The 18,924-nt window shown below is 43.4% G+C and overlaps 1 protein-coding gene across 4 annotated transcripts in view; it reads right to left on the bottom strand.

Moving 5' to 3' along the window:
* Positions 1–16,855, bottom strand: part of SKIL (SKI like proto-oncogene) — a 34,301-nt gene extending 17,446 nt beyond the window's left edge. The window contains exons 1-3 of one of the 4 annotated variants that reach the window (XM_056807794.1): positions 16,721–16,855; positions 12,722–12,937; positions 10,999–12,162 (exon numbers count right to left, since the gene is read on the bottom strand). In XM_056807794.1, coding sequence (XP_056663772.1) covers positions 10,999–12,099 — 1,101 coding nt within the window. In that variant the 5' untranslated portion in view covers positions 12,100–12,162; positions 12,722–12,937; positions 16,721–16,855. Of the gene's footprint in view, positions 1–7,163; positions 7,427–10,998; positions 12,163–12,721; positions 12,938–14,201; positions 14,355–15,211; positions 15,444–16,720 lie in introns of those variants that run through there. The other 3 variants (XM_056807793.1, XM_056807792.1, XM_056807795.1) reach the window with 3 other exon arrangements.
* Positions 16,856–18,924: the final 2,069 nt, after the last annotated feature.

Here is an 18,924-nt window from a genome sequence, read left to right as displayed (position 1 = left end):
TCTCCTTTTTATTGCCACACAGTCGAGTGCTACTTCAACTGCACACCTTTACCTCCTCGACGCTACAAAAATGGTAACTACTACTACCAGGACCTTAAAAGTAGGTCTTCCTATACCAATACTATATTCGATTTCTTCCCACTTCCTTCCCTTCCAGGCTGGGCCTCCCAAGTCTTGTCTCCTCAATGAACCACAAAGGAATCCCTAGAATTATTGGGAGACTGTTGTACCAAATGAGTTGTACAAAAGATGGAAAAGTACATGCAAGTGACTGTAATAAAATGGTTAAGGTTAATTTCACTAAGTTTGGCTAGAGTAAACAATAAAATTCAACTATAAATTATCCTAACTGCATGTTAGAGCAATTGAAGAAACACATACTAAGCAATGAACCATTCACAGATGCAGAATGGATTTTCTCATCCCTTCTCTATTTGTGTCAACAGACAAATTAGGACTTCAGAAAGGGACAAAGTGATTCTGCTGTACGACAGAGAGGCAGCTACTAGGCAGGAATAAAAATGAGCTCGGGCACCATTTTTCTGGCCCCAAGCCTTTCAACAGGGCAAATTGTGTATTTCATCTATTTATTCACAAAGTAGAGGTAGAGTCTGGTGATTACTGATCCCAAACAGATGACAAGCTTATCTCAGGACCACAAGCTAAAATTCAGACACCTCAAAAAACTTTCTTTAAATTATGAAACCATATGAAATTTCCTAAAATGCAAAGAAAGATTGACTTAATTAGGATTTATGCACAATAGTTGATTTTTAAAAATCTATTTAAAAGTCCTAAGCAGGAAGTGTTCTTTCTTTTAAAAAAAAAATCTTACCTTCAGTCTTAGTATCAATTCTAAGACAAGAGAGCAGCAAGGTTAGGAAATCAGGTGACTTGCCCAGAGCCACAACAGCTAGAAAGTATCCTGAGGCCAAATTTGAACCTAAGTCCCTCTGACCCCAGCATAATGCTCTATCCACCACCCAGCTATCTAATTGCACCTAAAAATGAAGAACATTTTCCCATCTAGTTTTTTACTGTTGTTGTTCAGTATTTTTGTCAGTTGTGTCCAGTTTTTCATGACCCCATTTGGGGATCCTGGAGTGGTTTTCCAAATCCTTCACCAGTTCACTTCCTGCTCTAGTTCCAGATGAGGAAACTGAGGCAAACAGGGCTAAGTGACTTGCCCAGGGTCTCAGAGTTGAATTCAAAATTGATCTTCCTGATTCCAAGTCCAATGCTCTAGTCATTGCACTACCTAGCTGCCCAGGAAGTGTTCATTTTCAAATGTTTACCTACCTCCCTCCTTGATTCAACATGCTCCCTAGATCAAAACTCCTTTGAGAAGTGAACCTTCTAAAGAAAATCCAGTGTAGAAAGATTGTGTTACAATCTGTATTTGTCTCTCATGTGAAAAATAATCTCTTACATTTGGGAAGAAAAATTAAACAAAGCACATTCTTCATTCTATTTTCTGCATAAAGGAGCACACTTACTTAGATACGTTTCTGTTGATAGTTACTAAGTTTAGAACCTTAACATTTTCAAATATTAAGAACCATTTCACCCATCTCCTAGTTTACACAAAGATACTGCAACTTATACTAGAACTCAAAAGCTTCAAAAATGATTAGATACTATGTTCAATTTTAAATAGGAAATGATTACTGCATAAATAAATACTTTATGGATCTTTAAGTTGGAAACTATATATCTGGTTTTTGAAATAAGCATTTTGACTACTTTATTCAACTAAGTGGTTTCTTCAGTAATTCTTTTGAATTTTATATCTTGTACATGAAGGAAAAAATGATATGCTGAAAAGGGATCCTAGGGTTCTCTAGAGTGCCAAAATGGAACAATTTCAGAACTTCTGCTAGAGTGTGGCTCAGTGGATAGAGTAACAGACCTGGATTCAGGAGGTCCTGATTTCATATTTGGCCTCAAACATGTCCTAGCTGTGTGACCCTGGGCAAGTCACTTAATCCCAATTACCAAGCCCTTACTTCTCTTTTGCTTTGGAACAGATATTCAGTATTGACTTAAGAATTTTTTAAAACTATTCTGTCATCACAAAGTTAACTCAACTTAATTTTTACCAGTTTAAAATAATAAACTTTCAAGTAAGTTCCAGTGACATACCAAATAAAATGGAACACACTTCTGAAGCTATGCTGGGATCAGCATGAGCAGTCTCACCAATCACAAATGCAAATCACAGTCTGCCAGCCTCAGCAGAGTCATCATGGGTTACTGTGGCCAAAAATGTTGTGACTCGATAGCCAACATTCCAGCAATGGTGAGGCTCTCTAAGAGATGCCAGTCCATCACCAGACCTACAGTGGAAGCCCTTCCAGATTGGTCAGCTCTAGTACTCCACTGGCATAACCTTCAAGAACTCAAGACTACTCCCACTCCATGAGACAGTAGAGTGGAAGTGTTACAAAGATCTAACCAGAATCAAACACTTATCAAAGACTTTTCTTAATATTTTTTAATACCAGAAGTTAGGAAAATTAGTGCTATAATAGATAAATGTCAGAATATGTAATATTTGATGCCAAAATAAAACAAACACCAAGAAAGGAGTAAGCCCCTGATTGCCAAGTCCACAAGACTTGGTGGTTCACAAACCACCAAGAGCAACATATATAGATTATACTTACTACTCTTACCAAAATGTTTATTAGACCAACAGAATACTAGTTTCACAAATAAACTTATCTATCTCCTTAAGTATCTACCAATATTGCTGACACATGTAAAATATAGTGTGCACTCCTAGGATACCTGTTATACAAAGAATATAAAATTATCACTCTTCACTTCTGATGTGATTCCAAGCACACCAGCATATGATGACCCACATAGTTAACTGGTGCAACTTTAGACACAGAGTGAACAGACCTGTTTAGCAGTTTTTTCCCGTGTGTAGTAGCAAGAAATTTAAATGTTCCATACAAGATAAATTCAGTAGAATACAAAAAACACACTAGTAACACTATCCCTAAAAAAAAATCATACAGAAAAAACTAAACACATTATATTTCATCCAGCTCTCACCATGTTATAAATGAGTGATTCAACAACTAAAATAAAAGAGAAGTGTTACAAGGTGGCAAGTAACTAGAAAACATACCACATGAACTTTGTGTACAGTATTTTTAAAAATAGCTCTACTTTCATGTTCCCCACTGCCTAAGAGAGGAGTAATGATCTTAGGGTGAAGAATAAAACACACATATTGTTGAGCATGATGTTTGTCTTGCTTGATTATACTCATTTGTTACAAGGACTGTGGTTTTTTCTTTTCTTTTTTCTTTTTTTATTTAGAGAGATAGAATTATGGAGAAGAGTTAAGTGATCATATTACCAAAAAAAAAAAGGTCATTGAAACATTTTTTTAAATGCCTAGAAAAGAACAGGAAGTTATTTTTGAGACATAGACAAGCAGGTTAGCTGTGAAAGTACTATATATATTGGATTTATTTTAAAAAGGGGAGAAAGCAAGTTATACATAAGAAATTCAAATTTCTCATGTAAGCCTTTTTTATACATAAAATTTTTTATTCGTTAAATTCAGAATAATTTTTCTTGAATTAATAAAATGAAGGGCATGAGAGCTAAAGGACTTCTGATATCTCTCAAGAAGCTCAGTTTTATACACAGTAACATAATTAATTTGAAAAATAAGTGACAAACTGGAAAAAAAAAAGAATCCAAGCCCTTCTTTTAAGTTACTGTGAGGCCTGATAGGCTTCTACTTAGCTTTAAACTCCTGGTGCTCAAATTGGTCATTGAATTGAAAAAAAGCCTTTTGAGGAATGACAAAGGCACAAAGTGTTATCATAAATGTACACCTCTTATTTTAAACTACTTTAAACTAAATGAAATGCAAAATAACTAGTCAGTAATATGCCTGTATATCAAAACTCTCAGAAGAAAATCCACAAAGCTTGTTTTTCTTTTTATTAGACTCTAAATACCAGGAAATTGTCAAATTCTTTTCTTATACTAGAATTCAGTTGTATTCAATAAAGCTAAGAACTGGACCTGTGATTTCTTTGGTCTATGTTTGAGGGAATCCTCTGCAAAAGCAGACCAAGACTTTCTCTGCAATTATTAGAGTTAGTTGCCTAAAGCACACTGAGAAGTTAAGTGACTTACTCCAAGTCACACCATCAGGATGTGTCTGAGGCAGACTTGAACGTAGGCCTTCCTGAATTCAAGACCAGATTTCTTTTCATTATGTCATGTTACTCAACACTGCTCCAAATGTGCAGGCTGCTTGAAAACCTTTCATCAGAAGGAGCTACGTGGCTCAATGGATAGAGTTCCCGGCCTGGAGGTGGGAGGACATGGATTCAGATACTTCCTAGCTGTGTAAACCTGGGTAAAAGCTGGGTAAATCACTTAACCCCCCCATGCCCAGCCCTTGGTGCTCTTCTGTCTTAAAAGTTGTTACTAAGACAGAAGGTAAGGGATAAAAAAAGCACCTTTGTCATAGAGCAAGCTTATCATTGATATATTTATTACACACTTGTGACTCATGACATTAAAGGGACTATGCTGATTTCCAGGGACACTAACGAGCTCCAACTTTGACTTCGACTTCCTCCATGAAGCCCAATACCCCAGCTTTGTGTTCTCTCTTCTATTTTTTTTTAAACCCTTACCTTCCACCTTAGAATCAATACTATGTGGCAAGGGCTAGGCAATGGGGGTTAAGTGACTTGCCCAGGGTCACAGAGCTAGGGAGTATCTGAGGCCAGATTTAAACCCAGGTCCTCCCATCTCTGGGCCTGGCTCTCAATCCACTGAGCATCAGTTCCCTTTTCCTCATATTTTCCCAGAAGCCGTGGTTCAGTTCTATCCTTAGCCCCATCACTCCCAACTCTGTACTGTATTATTCCCTAATAAGAATGTGAGGTCCTTGATGTTTGACGGGTGCTATCACCTGGTGCCTAGCACTGTCTGTACTGTAGATGACAGTTAAATGAAATACACAATCTCAACTAAAAAACAGGTTACTTTAACTCATATAGAAGACAAGACAGACAAATAACGAAGAAAAGAAAAAACATACTAAAAATAACCATACTTCATTAGATTATGGACTTAGAATAAGTATTACACATTGTCATCAAATAACATATATTTAAAGTTCTGTAATGTCGCGATTGAGAAGTGTATGCCAATTGGATTTTCCACATAACAGAAGTTTTTTAGATAGACAACAGGAAGTATCACAGGATTGTAGGACCAGAAGAGTCAGTTGAGTCCACTCCCTTCATTTTACAGATGAAAAATGGAAGCCCAGACTAGTCAAGAGATTCCCTCAGAAACACAGAAGCTCAGTTTGATGGGCCCTCAGCCTGAACCTGAAGAAGCAGCACACTTTCACCCCCAGATCAAACAAGTAACAAGAAGAGCTGAGATCTGGTATTCTGACTCCCAACCAAATACATGCTTTTTCCCTAGGGAGCAATTAAGCCAGAGCCTAAGTAGCCTAGTCATTCATAAGGCTGTCAGGAGGGAAACAAAGGTGAGGTAGACAGAAAAAAACCAGGGCCAGTATGAAAGCCCAAGAATTATTTTAAAAAAAAAGGCATCAAGTGGGAGTACTGCTCTCAAGGTCACTGAGGTTCTATACCTCTATAGTATAGATACTATCTCTATAACCCCAACAGATGGGTTTCTGCACTTTCCCCAGAGGTAATGAGAAGGCTAGCAACAAATAGAAACAAAAGCCTGAATCCTCAACCACACAGAGGGGCTTCCAGGTAGCTAACATTCTGGCCATGCCACCCACCCACCCAATCGGAGGTAGGGATTTCTCTCCAATCAGCCTCTACTTTATTAGGATTTCTCTGCATGCAAATATCTTTAGGTTTCTTTTTCCTTACTGATAATCATGGGCAAGTACTAGAAAGAGAAGTGGACTTAAGAGTCAAAGGCCCTGAGCTAGTCACACCTGTGCTAGCCAACAGCTAATCTGAGCCTTCATTTCCTCATCTGTAACATGGGGCGGTTTGAAGAGGAGAACATCTTTGGAGTGACAGCTATATCCAAAAAAAACAGCAAAATTTTTTAAGCCAATCATCACAATTTTTTTCAAATATAGGGTTACTAATACCTAATTCACCTGGCTCACACAGTAAATGTTAACAGTCAGATGAAAATGTGTCTAAGAACACTTTATAGCCTTCAAGACAAAGGTGTCAGATGCTCTTCTGATCAAGAAAACTCTAGCTTCCAACTCAGAAATAATCATGAAAATGGTACATTAATGACTTAATGCCCAAAGGGAAAAAGTATATCAAACTATAATTCTGAAATTGGAAGTAGGGTTAGATGTTTTTTATATTCCCTACAATGGTATAGAAAACAAACAATGAAGATTAATGATTGTTATAAGCTACTGCTAAAAAACTATTATTTTTGTTACATTTTTATTGCCTTTAATATTCTGAGACCAAATTGTATTCCAGTGAGTTTACACATATGGAATTATGCTCTGAATAAAGACCAGATGTAGGTTTTGATCCTTAAATTAAGTTCATCCCAGTTCACTAACATTTCTTTGAAACTATTCTAAGTACCTGGCCATAGATAATGGGCACCAATGGACTGGTAATTACCCAATTCTTAATCACTCCCTAGTTTTTACAGATGCATAACTAATTAATAATGCACACACTGCCAGCAAAGTATTGTTCACTGGTTACACACTTTTACCCTTTCTGTACTCTCCTCTCTCCTTTCCACACCCAAAGTGACGCAGCTATTAGCCAGACGGACCGTCTGACTTGGTCTTCAAGGCTTTTTTGAAATAATACTTTTTTCCAAAAGTGAAAGCCAGCATGTAAGGAATGTCTTATTTCTCAAGCCGTAAGGTGGCACTCTTCCCAAACTGCTTCTAAATATCTGACAGACAGCGAGCGAGCGGAGGTTCATCCAAATGCCAGAGTGGAAGCAGGGACAACCATAGCTGGCCTCCTTGTGAAGAGACTCAGCCGGAGAATCCTCTCCAGGTAGCTGGCCTGAAATGGTGACTTCCTGAAGCAGGTCCTTGATTACACCAAATTTCCAGCCAGCAAGTTCCAAGTCACTTTAGTTCCTCAGACAATGGCAACAGTATTTAATTCTTACACTGCACTTACCCAACAGCTTTCAGTCATCCATTGAGTGAAAAGATTTAAGGGCTGCACTGCTACTATGTGTACAAAAAGGAGGAACCTGCTACATTTGAACCTCTCTGAAAACCTTGTCTATCCATTAACTATTATGGGAAGAGCTAGGTACATCCTAAATGACATTCCACTAGCAAAGCTTTCATTTTCACCCATAATGTCTCATGGCACCATATCAACTTGGTTTAAAAGTGTCCCTCCCGTGGCTGGCCCTTTAAAGTTCCCTCTTTTCACCCACAACCTACTTACTCCTGGCCCTCAGCCCCAGTTACCCACAATTTATGCTAATTACAAACCAGTAACAATTTCCTGGGAAAGCAAAACCTTACAAGTGATAGAGCAAATAAAGCCTGATGTCAATTGGTGATACTTAATAATAATACTCATTGAAATACATTTCAATGTAGTACTGTCTTCAGTTACCCAGACAACTGATTTGTTCCAACTCTCAAGTATTCTAGTAAGATTGTTACTTCACAAACAAAAAAGGACACCGGTTTTAAGATAGGAAATGGGTATAGAAATTGGGACTATTAATATCCCTATCTCCTGGACAGGAAATGAGGGTTGATACAGAAGTGCAAAGCTAAGATTGTGTGGATAACTTTTTTTTTAAGTCAGAAAAATGTTATCAGAAAATGAATTCTCACTTCAGACCCTTTGGCTTTCTCAAAAACCTCAAGTCAAAAAGTCATAAAAAAATAAAAAATTGGAAATGTCCTTTAAAGTAGACTTTCTGAAATCTATATTTAATATGCTGCTTCTATTATAACCCTTCTCTCAGGTAAGACGGAAGCAATCCACTTCAACCTCTGTTGATTACAGGATTAGTAGTCTAAAGCAATGAGATTTGCCAAATTCTTTTCAAAAGGCAATAAATAAGCCATGTATTATTTGCATGTGCTTTAACTAACCAAGGAGAGAGCCTAACTAAAACCAGGAGGGGCCCGGGCTTTAATTTACAGGAAGTTACAGGGTGGGGAAGGGAGGGTCTATCCAAGCAGAGATTAAAGCAAATACTATTTCACTGAAAGACTTTTAGTAAGTACACTTTTAGCATTTAAAGGAAACAGAAGATAATAAAAATATCCCGTAAGTCTAGGATTTTACTCACTTTATGCTCATGAAAAGATTTGGGACCTTGAAAGTTCTGTCCATAAACATTCATTTTACCATGCATAAATTTGTGTTTCTCATACCACTCAAAAATCTTTAGAAAAATCAACAATTTTCCTAAGGAAATGAAAGATGAACAAACAACGGGGCCATTTTCCTTTTCCCCTATCTGGATTACTTTAGTTCTAGGAAATAAGGAGCATCGGTCTATCAATTTTAAAGCTTTTGTTTTTTAAGTAAAATCTATTCAACAAAGCTTCAGCTCTACAAATGCAAATTAAAGTATCAATTATTTTAGCTTCCAAAATAAATGTAATTCTAACTGTATAATGGATAGTAATATCCAAAAGACATGAAGGCAAAAAAGACTTTCTATTTCACCATGCTTATGTGTATTTTAACAGATTAGTTTGAATTGAGAGTGCAGCAGTCAACTCACTACTCAAAATGTTTATACATTCCAGTCTTACATACATGTAAATGGGGTTAGGGACTAGATCTGTGATTTCACCATATAGGGAACTCCCAAGAGAGGAAATTCTCTACAAATGACAAAGCATTTTAGAGCACTAAAAGACTTACAGGTATTGAGCAGAACTAAAGTGTCAGGAGTGGGACTTGAACTCAGGTCTTCCTGACTTCAAGACAAGCTAGATTAATTAAAAAGGCAAACAGGTCCAAGGCAACTGCTTTTTCAATTTTTTTTTCTAAGATTTCCTATCTCAATACCTTCTGCTTTCTGGAAATCGTTTAAACCACAGAGGGTATTATATAGAAATATAAGCAAGGGAGCAGTCAAGAGAGGTAGCCTGGACACAATATTGAGCTAGGAGGCCAAGGAGACCAAACTGAGTTCAAATTCTGCCTGTGACTGAGCAGCTGGTGACCCTGGGAAACTCACTGAGCTCTGTAGTTTCAAGTTTCCTCAACTAAGGATAACAGCACTAGTGGGATCTAGCCACCAAGGGTTTCTGTCTGGCTCAAATGGGGTGAGGCATTTAAGGAGTCTTGCAAACTCAGAATTACTTAAAAATGTCAGTTCTTCATGAGTAACAATATTCAAATTTACTATTTACTGCTAACAGGTAAGTTAAACAGAAGGACATCTAATCACATCACAAAAGCCTGAAGATCAGTCTGAATCTTAATCAAACCAGAGGCCAGCCTTTAGTTTGAGCAAAGCATGGACAAGGAAATGGCCTTTCCTATCCCTCTAACTTTTTGTATCCTAAAACCACAGAACAGACCTTTTCCAGAACAACCACCACAAACTTCGTGGCAGAACCAGCCTCTCAGGAGACCACCAGCACACCAGAAAGGTCAATCTTTATTCTCACTGGGCAGGACATTATTCATAAAAGAAGGAAGCATTGCTATTACATAAATAGAGAAATTTCTGAGGTGAACAGGCTAAGACATCTCATTTCAGTATGAAGTTAAAACAGAATAAATTGGGTATAAATCTGGGAATCTGAAGAGGTGATATGTCAACTTTGCTTAAAAAAAAAAAATCTGAGCCTATCACCCACACAGGTGAGCTCCAACTTTGGGAGTGGAAAGGAGCATTTATTAAGCACCTACTACATTCCAAATATAGGGAGCCAAGCACGAAGCAAGATATTTCCAAACTTATCTAGTTGAAATAGTCCATAGTAATACATCCTGGCAGAAGCAGATTTTCTCTTTCATTTTCTAACACCAGAACTGAACAATTAACATAATTCTCATATCTTTAAAGGGCAATATTCTCATATCCAGGGCAGGGAATCAAAAGTCTATTCTTTGCTATGCTCTTTACTATAGCACATTTATGTGCCCTGTGACCTTCAAGGAGTCATTTAATCTGTACTGCATTTTCTTCTTCTTCATCTGGAAAAAAGGAACAGCCAAGGATGTTTTGAAGAATTAAAAGCTACACAGCTATTCTTGTGACTAAGGATTTTCAAATGAAAAATGATTTGCTGCTTTTCAATCTCAAGAAATTTACTCATCATAATATAATATTGAGACCCTCAAGGAAGAGGCTTATATATGAATTAAGAAAGCTGATATGGGGGGAAATGTTTATAAAATGCCTTTTAAACTGTACAAGGGTTGGACTAGATAACCAACCATATCAACATCATCTCACAAGGTTTTCTCCCTTCCTTTTGTTTGATCTAAATTTTTGCTCATTTCTCCTGCTATCTAGATAACCCCACACCATAACAATTTCGTCTTTTTTAAAAATCAGTTACGAAATTTAAGATTATCCTAATACTGAATCACAAATCCTTCAAACAAACCTTCTTTCTCTATCACATTTCAAGGATCACAAAATCTAAATGATGCCAAAAATCTTTGGTGTCACTCAAAAATGCCAACTGGGGCAAACCAAGAGATGTCCTTGTGGTTTACTTATCCATTTGCAAAAGCAGCTAATGCTCAAAAGTAAATGATCACAAATCACAGAAACAGAACAGTTAGCTTCCCTTTATCTATGTGAAGCAATGATAGTCTCTCATTTGGCTACATTTGTAACCACTCCAGTTTCTTAAAATGCATCAAATTACATTTCTAAAATCTCTCCAATGCAATCCTAAAAGGATGTTTGATTTTGAAATAAGCAATGCACTTCTAGAAAACACGTCTCCCACTTCCAATCAGAGCAACTGGGCAGCTTTTCACATACTAGGATGAAAACACTTACTTTGGACTGCGCTCTCTTTGCACTCGGGACACTAAATTTCTCCTTCATTTCCTCTAAAAGACTGTTGAGTTTCTTCTCTTCGGGAGTCCCTAAGTATTTTTGGTTTACATGGAGATAGCAAGGCCACTTGGCCGATTCAAAGCCCCAGTGGCATGTCCTCTTGTCTGGCGATCTGTGCGAGTGCATCACAAACGTCTGGGGCGCAAACATTCCACAGCATTCCAGACACTGTATACATGGTGCATCGGGCTGAACATAAAACTGGGGCGCAAATAAACCCTGGCATTTACCCAAGCACTCATGTTCCACTTCAAAGGCCCTGCCAGTTTCTTGTAACTGGGCCAAGGAGCTTTTAGCAGGAAGCATGCTACCATTTTGAGGGCAGGTACGTGGACGGAGCAAAGCATTACACAGTCTTTGCGCATCAGTGAGTGTGATCAGCCCACAGGATGGAGCATTAAACGGAAGGATTCCCAGGACCTTCAGGATGTGAAGCTGTTCGGAGGTACACCGTGAACAGTATATGTACAAGTCATCACAGACGGTATTTATTTGCTGGAGTGAAAAATCCCGGAGTACAGAATTTAAGACTTGAGGCAAACACAGTCTCTTTTCTCCTCCAACCTGGAAACAAGAGATCGATTCCCCCTCCAGGACAGTCTGAGTAAGTTCTGTGGAGCTATCTGGGGGGATGAGCAATGGCCCAGGAAGAATCTGAGGTGATGGAAGAGGCAAGAATACAGTAGGTGACATGCTTTCTTGGGAATAACGTGCTGAAAAGGCTGCAGGCCCACCCAGTGAGCTCTGACTACTTAAGTGGAATTGTGCCAGTGTGTGCTTTAAGCTAGGGTTTAAATGCAAAGGTTCGGACACAGAATTACAGCTTGGCTTGGCCTTTTCCCCATCAGTCTCCATTGGAATTTCGCCATAATCATCCATGTTCTCTTTCTTCACAGTTGGCAAAGAATTTATCAGCACTTTCCCATTTACATGCATTTCTGTCATCATTTTTTTCAATGGAGGGCTACCCTCATCTCTTAGCCCATTCCGTTTTTTATTGGAGCCCTGAACCAAAGGGAAGCTGGTCTGGAGAGTTTCCATGGCTGAATTGTTAAGCTTTAAATAATTAAGTATGAAATTTGCATCTTAGTCTGGTGGTTTGTTCTGGAAGAAAAAAAGAAAATGTTTAAATTAACTTTATTCTCACAGTCATGCCCTTTTTAAAAAAAACCTTACCTTCTGTCTTAGAATGGATATATCGGTCCAAGGCAGAAGAGTGAGCAGTAAGGGCTAAGCAATTGGGGTCAAGGGATTTGCCAAGGGTCATACAGTTAGGAAATGTCTGAAGTTACACTTGAACCCAGGACCTCCATATCTCCAGGCCCCACTCTCTTATCTACTGAGCCACCTCCCAGCCCCTCATGTCTCTCTTGAGAAAGCTTTAACTCAAAAGACTTATCTTTACACTTTTCAACTGTTAAATATAAAAGGATTTCACCTTTTTGCCTCTGATTCCAAGAATAAAACACACACTACATTTTTAAGTCTAAATGAGTCTAAATGAGTTTCATGTACTCTTCAGATATATATTTTTTCTAATTTTAAAGTTATTTTTTGAGATGGGCTGACAATGTAATGCTAAATACATTATTTGTGAATGCATATAAGAGATCAACAAAAGTCAAAATACTTATAACACAGTACAGATAAATTTAAAACTCACCTGAGGAGACTGGAAAAAAATATATTCCTCAAAAAAATAGTCTATGTTAGCAAATAAATGACAGCCTATAGTTGGCCCCGTTATGTGATGTCAGTAAAGAAGACCCCGGACTATATCTCCACCTGGATTTCTGCAACCAAAAGTAACAACACCTAAAGAAAATTCTGCCAGATTTCCTTCTTAGACAATGCTCCTTTCATTCTCTTTTCAATTAATCTGCAATAAAGAAAAGAGGGGGTGGGGACAAGAAAAAGTTATATTTGAATTTGTTCCAGAAGCCAAAGGTTCCATTTGAAAGAATTTTCTCAATTTTGAAGCAAGTTCTTATTTCAAAATAACATTTAAATCAGTTGATTTGATGGCCATTTATTTAAATAATTTCATTTGAAGACCCTCAATTTAAACATGTAGGCAGCCTGAAAAGTGTCTCTGGTGCAATCAGAAGGAGAAATATGGATTGTGGGCAGCAGAGGGGCTAACTCACAATATACAGAATGACACAATGGCTGCACTCGAATCAACTCACCCAAAGCTAATCACTAGGGAGCCTCTTTCAACTGCCATTATAGCCAGAATAATTTACTTACTGCATACCCTAATATCATTCGAAAGAATTAACTCTAAGTACTTACAGGAAGACAAAAAAAATCAAGTGTTCAAAATCAGCACTCACTCTATCATGGGTAAATACTGTTGGCCTAATCTAAATTGCATTGATTTTTTTTTGCATTAATTGCCCAGTACAGCTGAATTATTTTTGGTAGCAGTTATGAAATCAAAGATTCGGGCAGAAAAAAAAATGTAGGTAAATCCAAAAGGTGAGTAGATTTGCCTGCTGCCTGGGAACTACAGAACTCCAAATCCTTTGACCCTCCAACCTTGAACAAGACTAATCTGGGACAAAAAGCAGTTGCAGACACTGTTCACAAAGAATGCAAATGGAGGAAGGAGAAAGGAAAAGAGGGGGAAAGATCCTCCTACTTCCTTCTCATGAAAAGAAAAACTGACTAAATCGAAGAAATTGGGGTGGGGGTGGAGAAGAGGAGACGTTGCTGCCCGGAATTCTGGGCAGAACTATTCACTCCATCCATCCCAATAAGGGAAAGGAAGGACAACAGGAAAACTAGGAACCCACTGGCTTTCCCCCACCGCAGAGGGCCAACTCAAACCAAGGAGGACGAGAAGGATCACCTGGAGGAAGGGGGATTCCCCAAACCCCGAAAGTCCTTCACACCCACGCGGAGTCAAGTACTCAATTCAAAACCCAAGAGAAGGGTGGGGGAGGCAGGACACTAGAAATCAGGTCGGTGGGAGTCCTCCCTCCACCTCCTCGCCAATCCGACTGGGACATCCCCAGCCCTCCCCCTCTCAGTCTGCCCCAGGGAACTAGTCTAGACTCAAACAGGGTGGAGGCTGGTAGGGAGAAGGGGTAAAAGCGGGGAGGGAGACACACGGGTGGAAATCCCCTTCCCTTCCTCACCCATCCTGTCCCTCTCGGCTGCCCCAGAAACTCAACAGAGCGGGCGGGTCAAGAGCCGGCCAGTGAAGGAGGTGCGGGTGGGGGGGAAGACACCAGTCTCTTCTGCCGCTCCCCCACTCGCAGAGAGGGAAGTCCCAACCCCCATCCCTACAACTCCCCCCACCGAACAGAAAGGGTCTCAGTCAGAGGAGGGGGTGTAGGGGAGTGGGGGCGGGAGCAATCTTTTCCTGCCACCACCACCCCCATCATATTTCCCCTTCCGTCACTGCCCCCACTCTGGGAACTGGCGCCACTCACCAGGGGCGGGGGCCCAAGGGGGGAGGGGGACGGAAGACACCAGGAGAAGGCACCCGAGGGAGGGGGAAGGCCGAGGGAGGAGGAAGACACCGAGGGGGGAGGAGGAAGACAGGGGATAGACACCGGTCAGGGAAGGGGAGGGTGGACAGGGAGTAGATATGGGGGGGGGGGGGTAGACACGGGGAGGAAAGCAGGGAGTAGACATGGAGGTAGACCTGAGGGACTAGACAGGGGGGTAGCTGGGGGGTGGGGAGCGGGGAGGACAAGAGGAAGACTCGGGGTAGATACAGGGGGACAAACGCAGGGAGTACACATAGGGGGGAGGTTAGACACGGGGGAATAGAGTCAAGGAGGTTAGACAGGGGACAGACTCCGGTGGAAGTCTACTCTCTCCCCAGCCCGGGGGTCCCCAGCCCTCCTATTCCAAGCCCTCCCTCTAGTCTGGTAGACGGCGGCGGGGACACGAGTGGATGGCGACACGCGTGGATCCCCCCTCCCCACGGCCGTGGGGGCTCCCCGCAAGTTCAAGGGGTCCGGGGTTGGCTCCCCGCGCCCCACCCGGACCGCTCTGTGACCCGGCCAGGGCCAGGGCATCCCCGGCGAGCACCCAGGTCAAGTGCAGCCGCGACCCCCCCCCCCCCCCCCCCCCCCGGCCTCAGTCCCCAAGGCGCTGCTCCCCGGCCGCGGGCCGGACCCGGTCGGGCGGGCCGTACCTGAGCTGCTGCCCGGGATCGGCCGCCTCCACGTCCGCCGCCGCTGCTGCCGCTCCAAGGCTCCCTAGGGCTCAGCCGGCGCCGCCGCTCAGAACCCCCCGCCCCCCCCATGGCTACACACAGCCAGCCCTCTGACGTCACCGGGCACACAGACCGCCCACGTCACTGCGGAGACACAGCTTCCCGCAGACGACGCCGCCGCCGCCGCCGTCTCCGGCTGCCCGGGGGAGGGGCCGCAGGGGGAGGGGTGGGGGAGGGGCGCGCCGCCGTCCGCCGGCGCGCGCGCGCGCACGCGCCCCGCGGCCTCAGCGCTCCATTGTGGCTCCGGCCCCGCCCCCGCGCTCCCCACCCGGCGCGCTACCGCGGCCGGGCTCGCGCGTGCCCGCCTCCCCTCCCCCCCGCCCGCAGGGCTCCCTGGGCCTCGCGGCCCCGCGCGCTGTCTGGCCGGCTGGCGCGCGAGCCTGTCTGCGGTGCGCCTAGAGCAGACAGGATGTTCCCTCCCGCCCCGCCCGGGCTGCGGGGGAGGGGCCCAGCCAGCTGTCTGCGGCCGGCCCCGCGGGGGCCCGGAGCCAGACCGCGGGGCGCCCCCGGCCTAGCCGGAGGGCTGCTTCGAAACTCCCCCCCCAGCCCCCGCCGAGGGAACTGTGGCCTCAGCCAGAGGGCGGTATCGACCCTCCCAACCCCCTGCCTCAAAAGACGACATCGACCCCCAAACAACCCCAGCCTCAGCCACCAGCCAAGAGAACCCCAGTTCCTATCCGAGGCGAGCGTGGCCCCCCAATCCCCAGCTTAAAGAGTCTCTGTGAATCCTAGGCCAGAGGAAGTCAGGGACGCCCCTGCCCCAGGGAGAGGGCAGCATCTCCCCCACCCCTACCAGGCGCCCCTTTGAGCCTCCTCTACCGATGGAGGTCATGGATGCCCCTGCCCCACGTGAAGGATGGTAACTAGCCCACATACCCGGCGCCCCAGTTAGCCCCTCGCCCAGAGAAGTCAGGGACACCCTCTCCCCCACCACCTACCCCCTCCCCGAGCCCTTCCTAGGCCCTTACACAGAGAGGTCAGGGACACCCTTCCTCCAGCCTAGAACAGCATCTGCTTCCCCTCTCTTTACGCCCCTCCAAGCCCCCTACTCGGGAGGTCAGGGACACCCCCTCGCCTGGACAGCATCTGCTCCCTCGTCACCTCAGTCCCTCCTCCAGCTGTCCCCACTCCCCCCTCCCCAGTTCTTCTGAGTCTCCAAAGTGGGGAGGTCAGGGACACCCCTCCCCCCTCCGAAAACAGCATCTGCTCCCCAGCGCCCCTCCTCCTCTTTCCAAGAACCTCCCCCGCCCCCCCACTTCCTAGACCGCGGGGCCTTGGGCTGGGTGCTGAAAGCCAGCTCTGCACCAGCAGACGGGAGCCCCGCCCCGACCTTGCCTCTGGCAGCTCCTGGCCCTTCCCCCACCCTCCCGGCCCCCGGACTCTGGTCCCGGAACAGGGCGCGCTCCGAAGCTCCTCGCCTGAACTGACCTCGGCCTGCAGGCAGCCGGGGAGTCGGTCGTCTGGAAAGAAAAAAAAAAAAGTTGCAGCTCCGGCGAAGCCCAGCCACCCTCCCTCCCTGGCCCAGGTCCGGGCCCCTCCCCTCATGCAATTTAAAAACACCCAGAGCATCAATAGCTCTGGTTTTTTTCCGGGTTCTTTTTTTTATTGGTTGACTTTCACTTGGGGAGGGGAGCGAAGGAGTGGGGACTAACCACCCAAGAGCTGTAGGAATGAAAGACTCGTTAGAGACGAGGAGAAGCGCTGCCTGCCAACATGGTGGTGGTGGTGTCTGAACCTAAGGGATGGGAGGGCACAGAAGCCGGGCCCTTCATGGAACCTTGTAACCTCGGCGCCTAGCACGAAGTCTGTCTGGCCATGGGAGGCTCTGAAAATATTCTGGTGTTCTTCCCGGTCGTTTAACTGCTCTGTGCCTCAGTTTCCTTCTGTGAATAATAAAAGTTACCTGTCCACAAAAAGAAAACCAAAAACACTAGCGCAAAATCCATGATCTCAAAAGCATGCCCTACCTACCTCACTGGAGGACTAAATAAGCTACACTTGGGAAATTCCTATAGAAATACCGACTCTCATTATGAGCACTCCGCTCCTCAAATTGCTTTAGTTTCTTAGCCCTGTATGTGTCTCATAGGATTTGGAGCTGTTCTCCGAGGCTCCTTTTTATGTGTTGTTTTCCTGTTGAAAGTCAATAAGCATTTATTAAACGTTTACTATATGCCAGGCACTGTGCCAAGCAAGTGCTGGAGATCCCAAAAATACACCAAAGCACATTAGAATGTAAGCTCCTTGAGGGCAGGACTTTTTTTCCCTTCAACGCTTAGCACATTGCCTGGTATACAGTTAGAAATACTTCTTGACTAAATGAATGACTAGGCTTTGTTTTACAGGTGAGAAAACCGGGTCCCAAAAAAACAGTGATTCGGCCAAGATCACAGATAAATAAGATGTCCTGCCTCCAGATCAATTTTCTTTGCTATCTTCTCCTCCAACTTCTCCCAAGACTATGAGCTCTCTGAAGAGAGGGACTGTTCGGGGTTTTGTTCATCAAAACCCAGGAGGAGCCTAACCCCTTCTCAGAGGCACTGTACAGGGTATATAAATGTTTGTTGGCCCCAGAAAGTTGTAGATGGGAAAGCAGAATAAAGATCAGTGAAAGGCATATTTGCTTGGTGGCTAAGTGAATAAAGCTCTAGAGAAGATGGCAAGTTCAGATTTAACATCCAACACTTACTAGCTGGGCTAGTCACTGAACTCTTTACCTCGGTTTCCTCGATTTTAAAAGACCTATAATAATAGCACCTACCTCCCAGAGTTGTTGTCTGAGGATCAAATGATATAATAATTGTAAAGCAAGCATATAAATAACCTATTTCAAAATGTCTCTAATTTAGGGATAGAGGAGAAGAGGAGGAAGAGGAGGGGAGGAGGAGGATAGAGAATCTTGTTCGTCAAATGCTTGCTTTTTCAAAAGCCAAAATTACCTCCCAATGTGTTCAGTAGTTTTGTTGACCTTGGTGAGATTCCTTTTACTCCACCACAACCTTAAAATCAGGAATCGAAACTGTCCCCACCCAGCATTAAAGCACTCAATATTCATTAGGTTCAAAGTTTTCTTCTATGTGGGTTGTTTGAGGAGGGTTTGGGTTTTTTGTTGTTTTGGGAGGGAGAGGGAGAGGGAGAAGTGCCCAGTTTTTTGATCCTGTTATATCTTTCCTCTCAATTTATTATCCCAAATTCTGTCATTTGGCGTATTTTTCTAGATACTCTCTAAGATCTCAGCTTAAATAGGGCCAGTAGTTCTGCAGATTGACTGAGGCACAACTCAGACAAAAGATTTTTCTCTTCTTTCCTCCCTTCCAGCTCCTCCCCCCCATTTGCTCAGGTTCCACTTCTGCTCCAAAGTTTCACCCCCAACACCTCCCACCCCCCACTTATTGTCCTCCCCAATTACTGAGCCTCTCCCCCAGGGAGGGCTGCTCTTCCCTCCCCCCCCAACACTCCCCCTTTTGGACTGTCTCCTTTCCCTAGCATGAATAATTCTGTAGCACTACCCATCTGTTATTACCATAGAGACAGAAGCTCGGCAGAGATAATGATGCTCAGTGTGGAATCAGTGGGGGAACCAAGAGCATCTGTGAGCCTGCAGGGAGAGATTTTTTTTTTTAAACCAGTCT

This window comes from Monodelphis domestica, chromosome 8 (assembly GCF_027887165.1).
Source record: "Monodelphis domestica isolate mMonDom1 chromosome 8, mMonDom1.pri, whole genome shotgun sequence".
Classification (NCBI taxonomy): domain Eukaryota; kingdom Metazoa; phylum Chordata; class Mammalia; order Didelphimorphia; family Didelphidae; genus Monodelphis; species Monodelphis domestica.
This window is presented reverse-complemented; position numbering and strand designations above follow the sequence as displayed.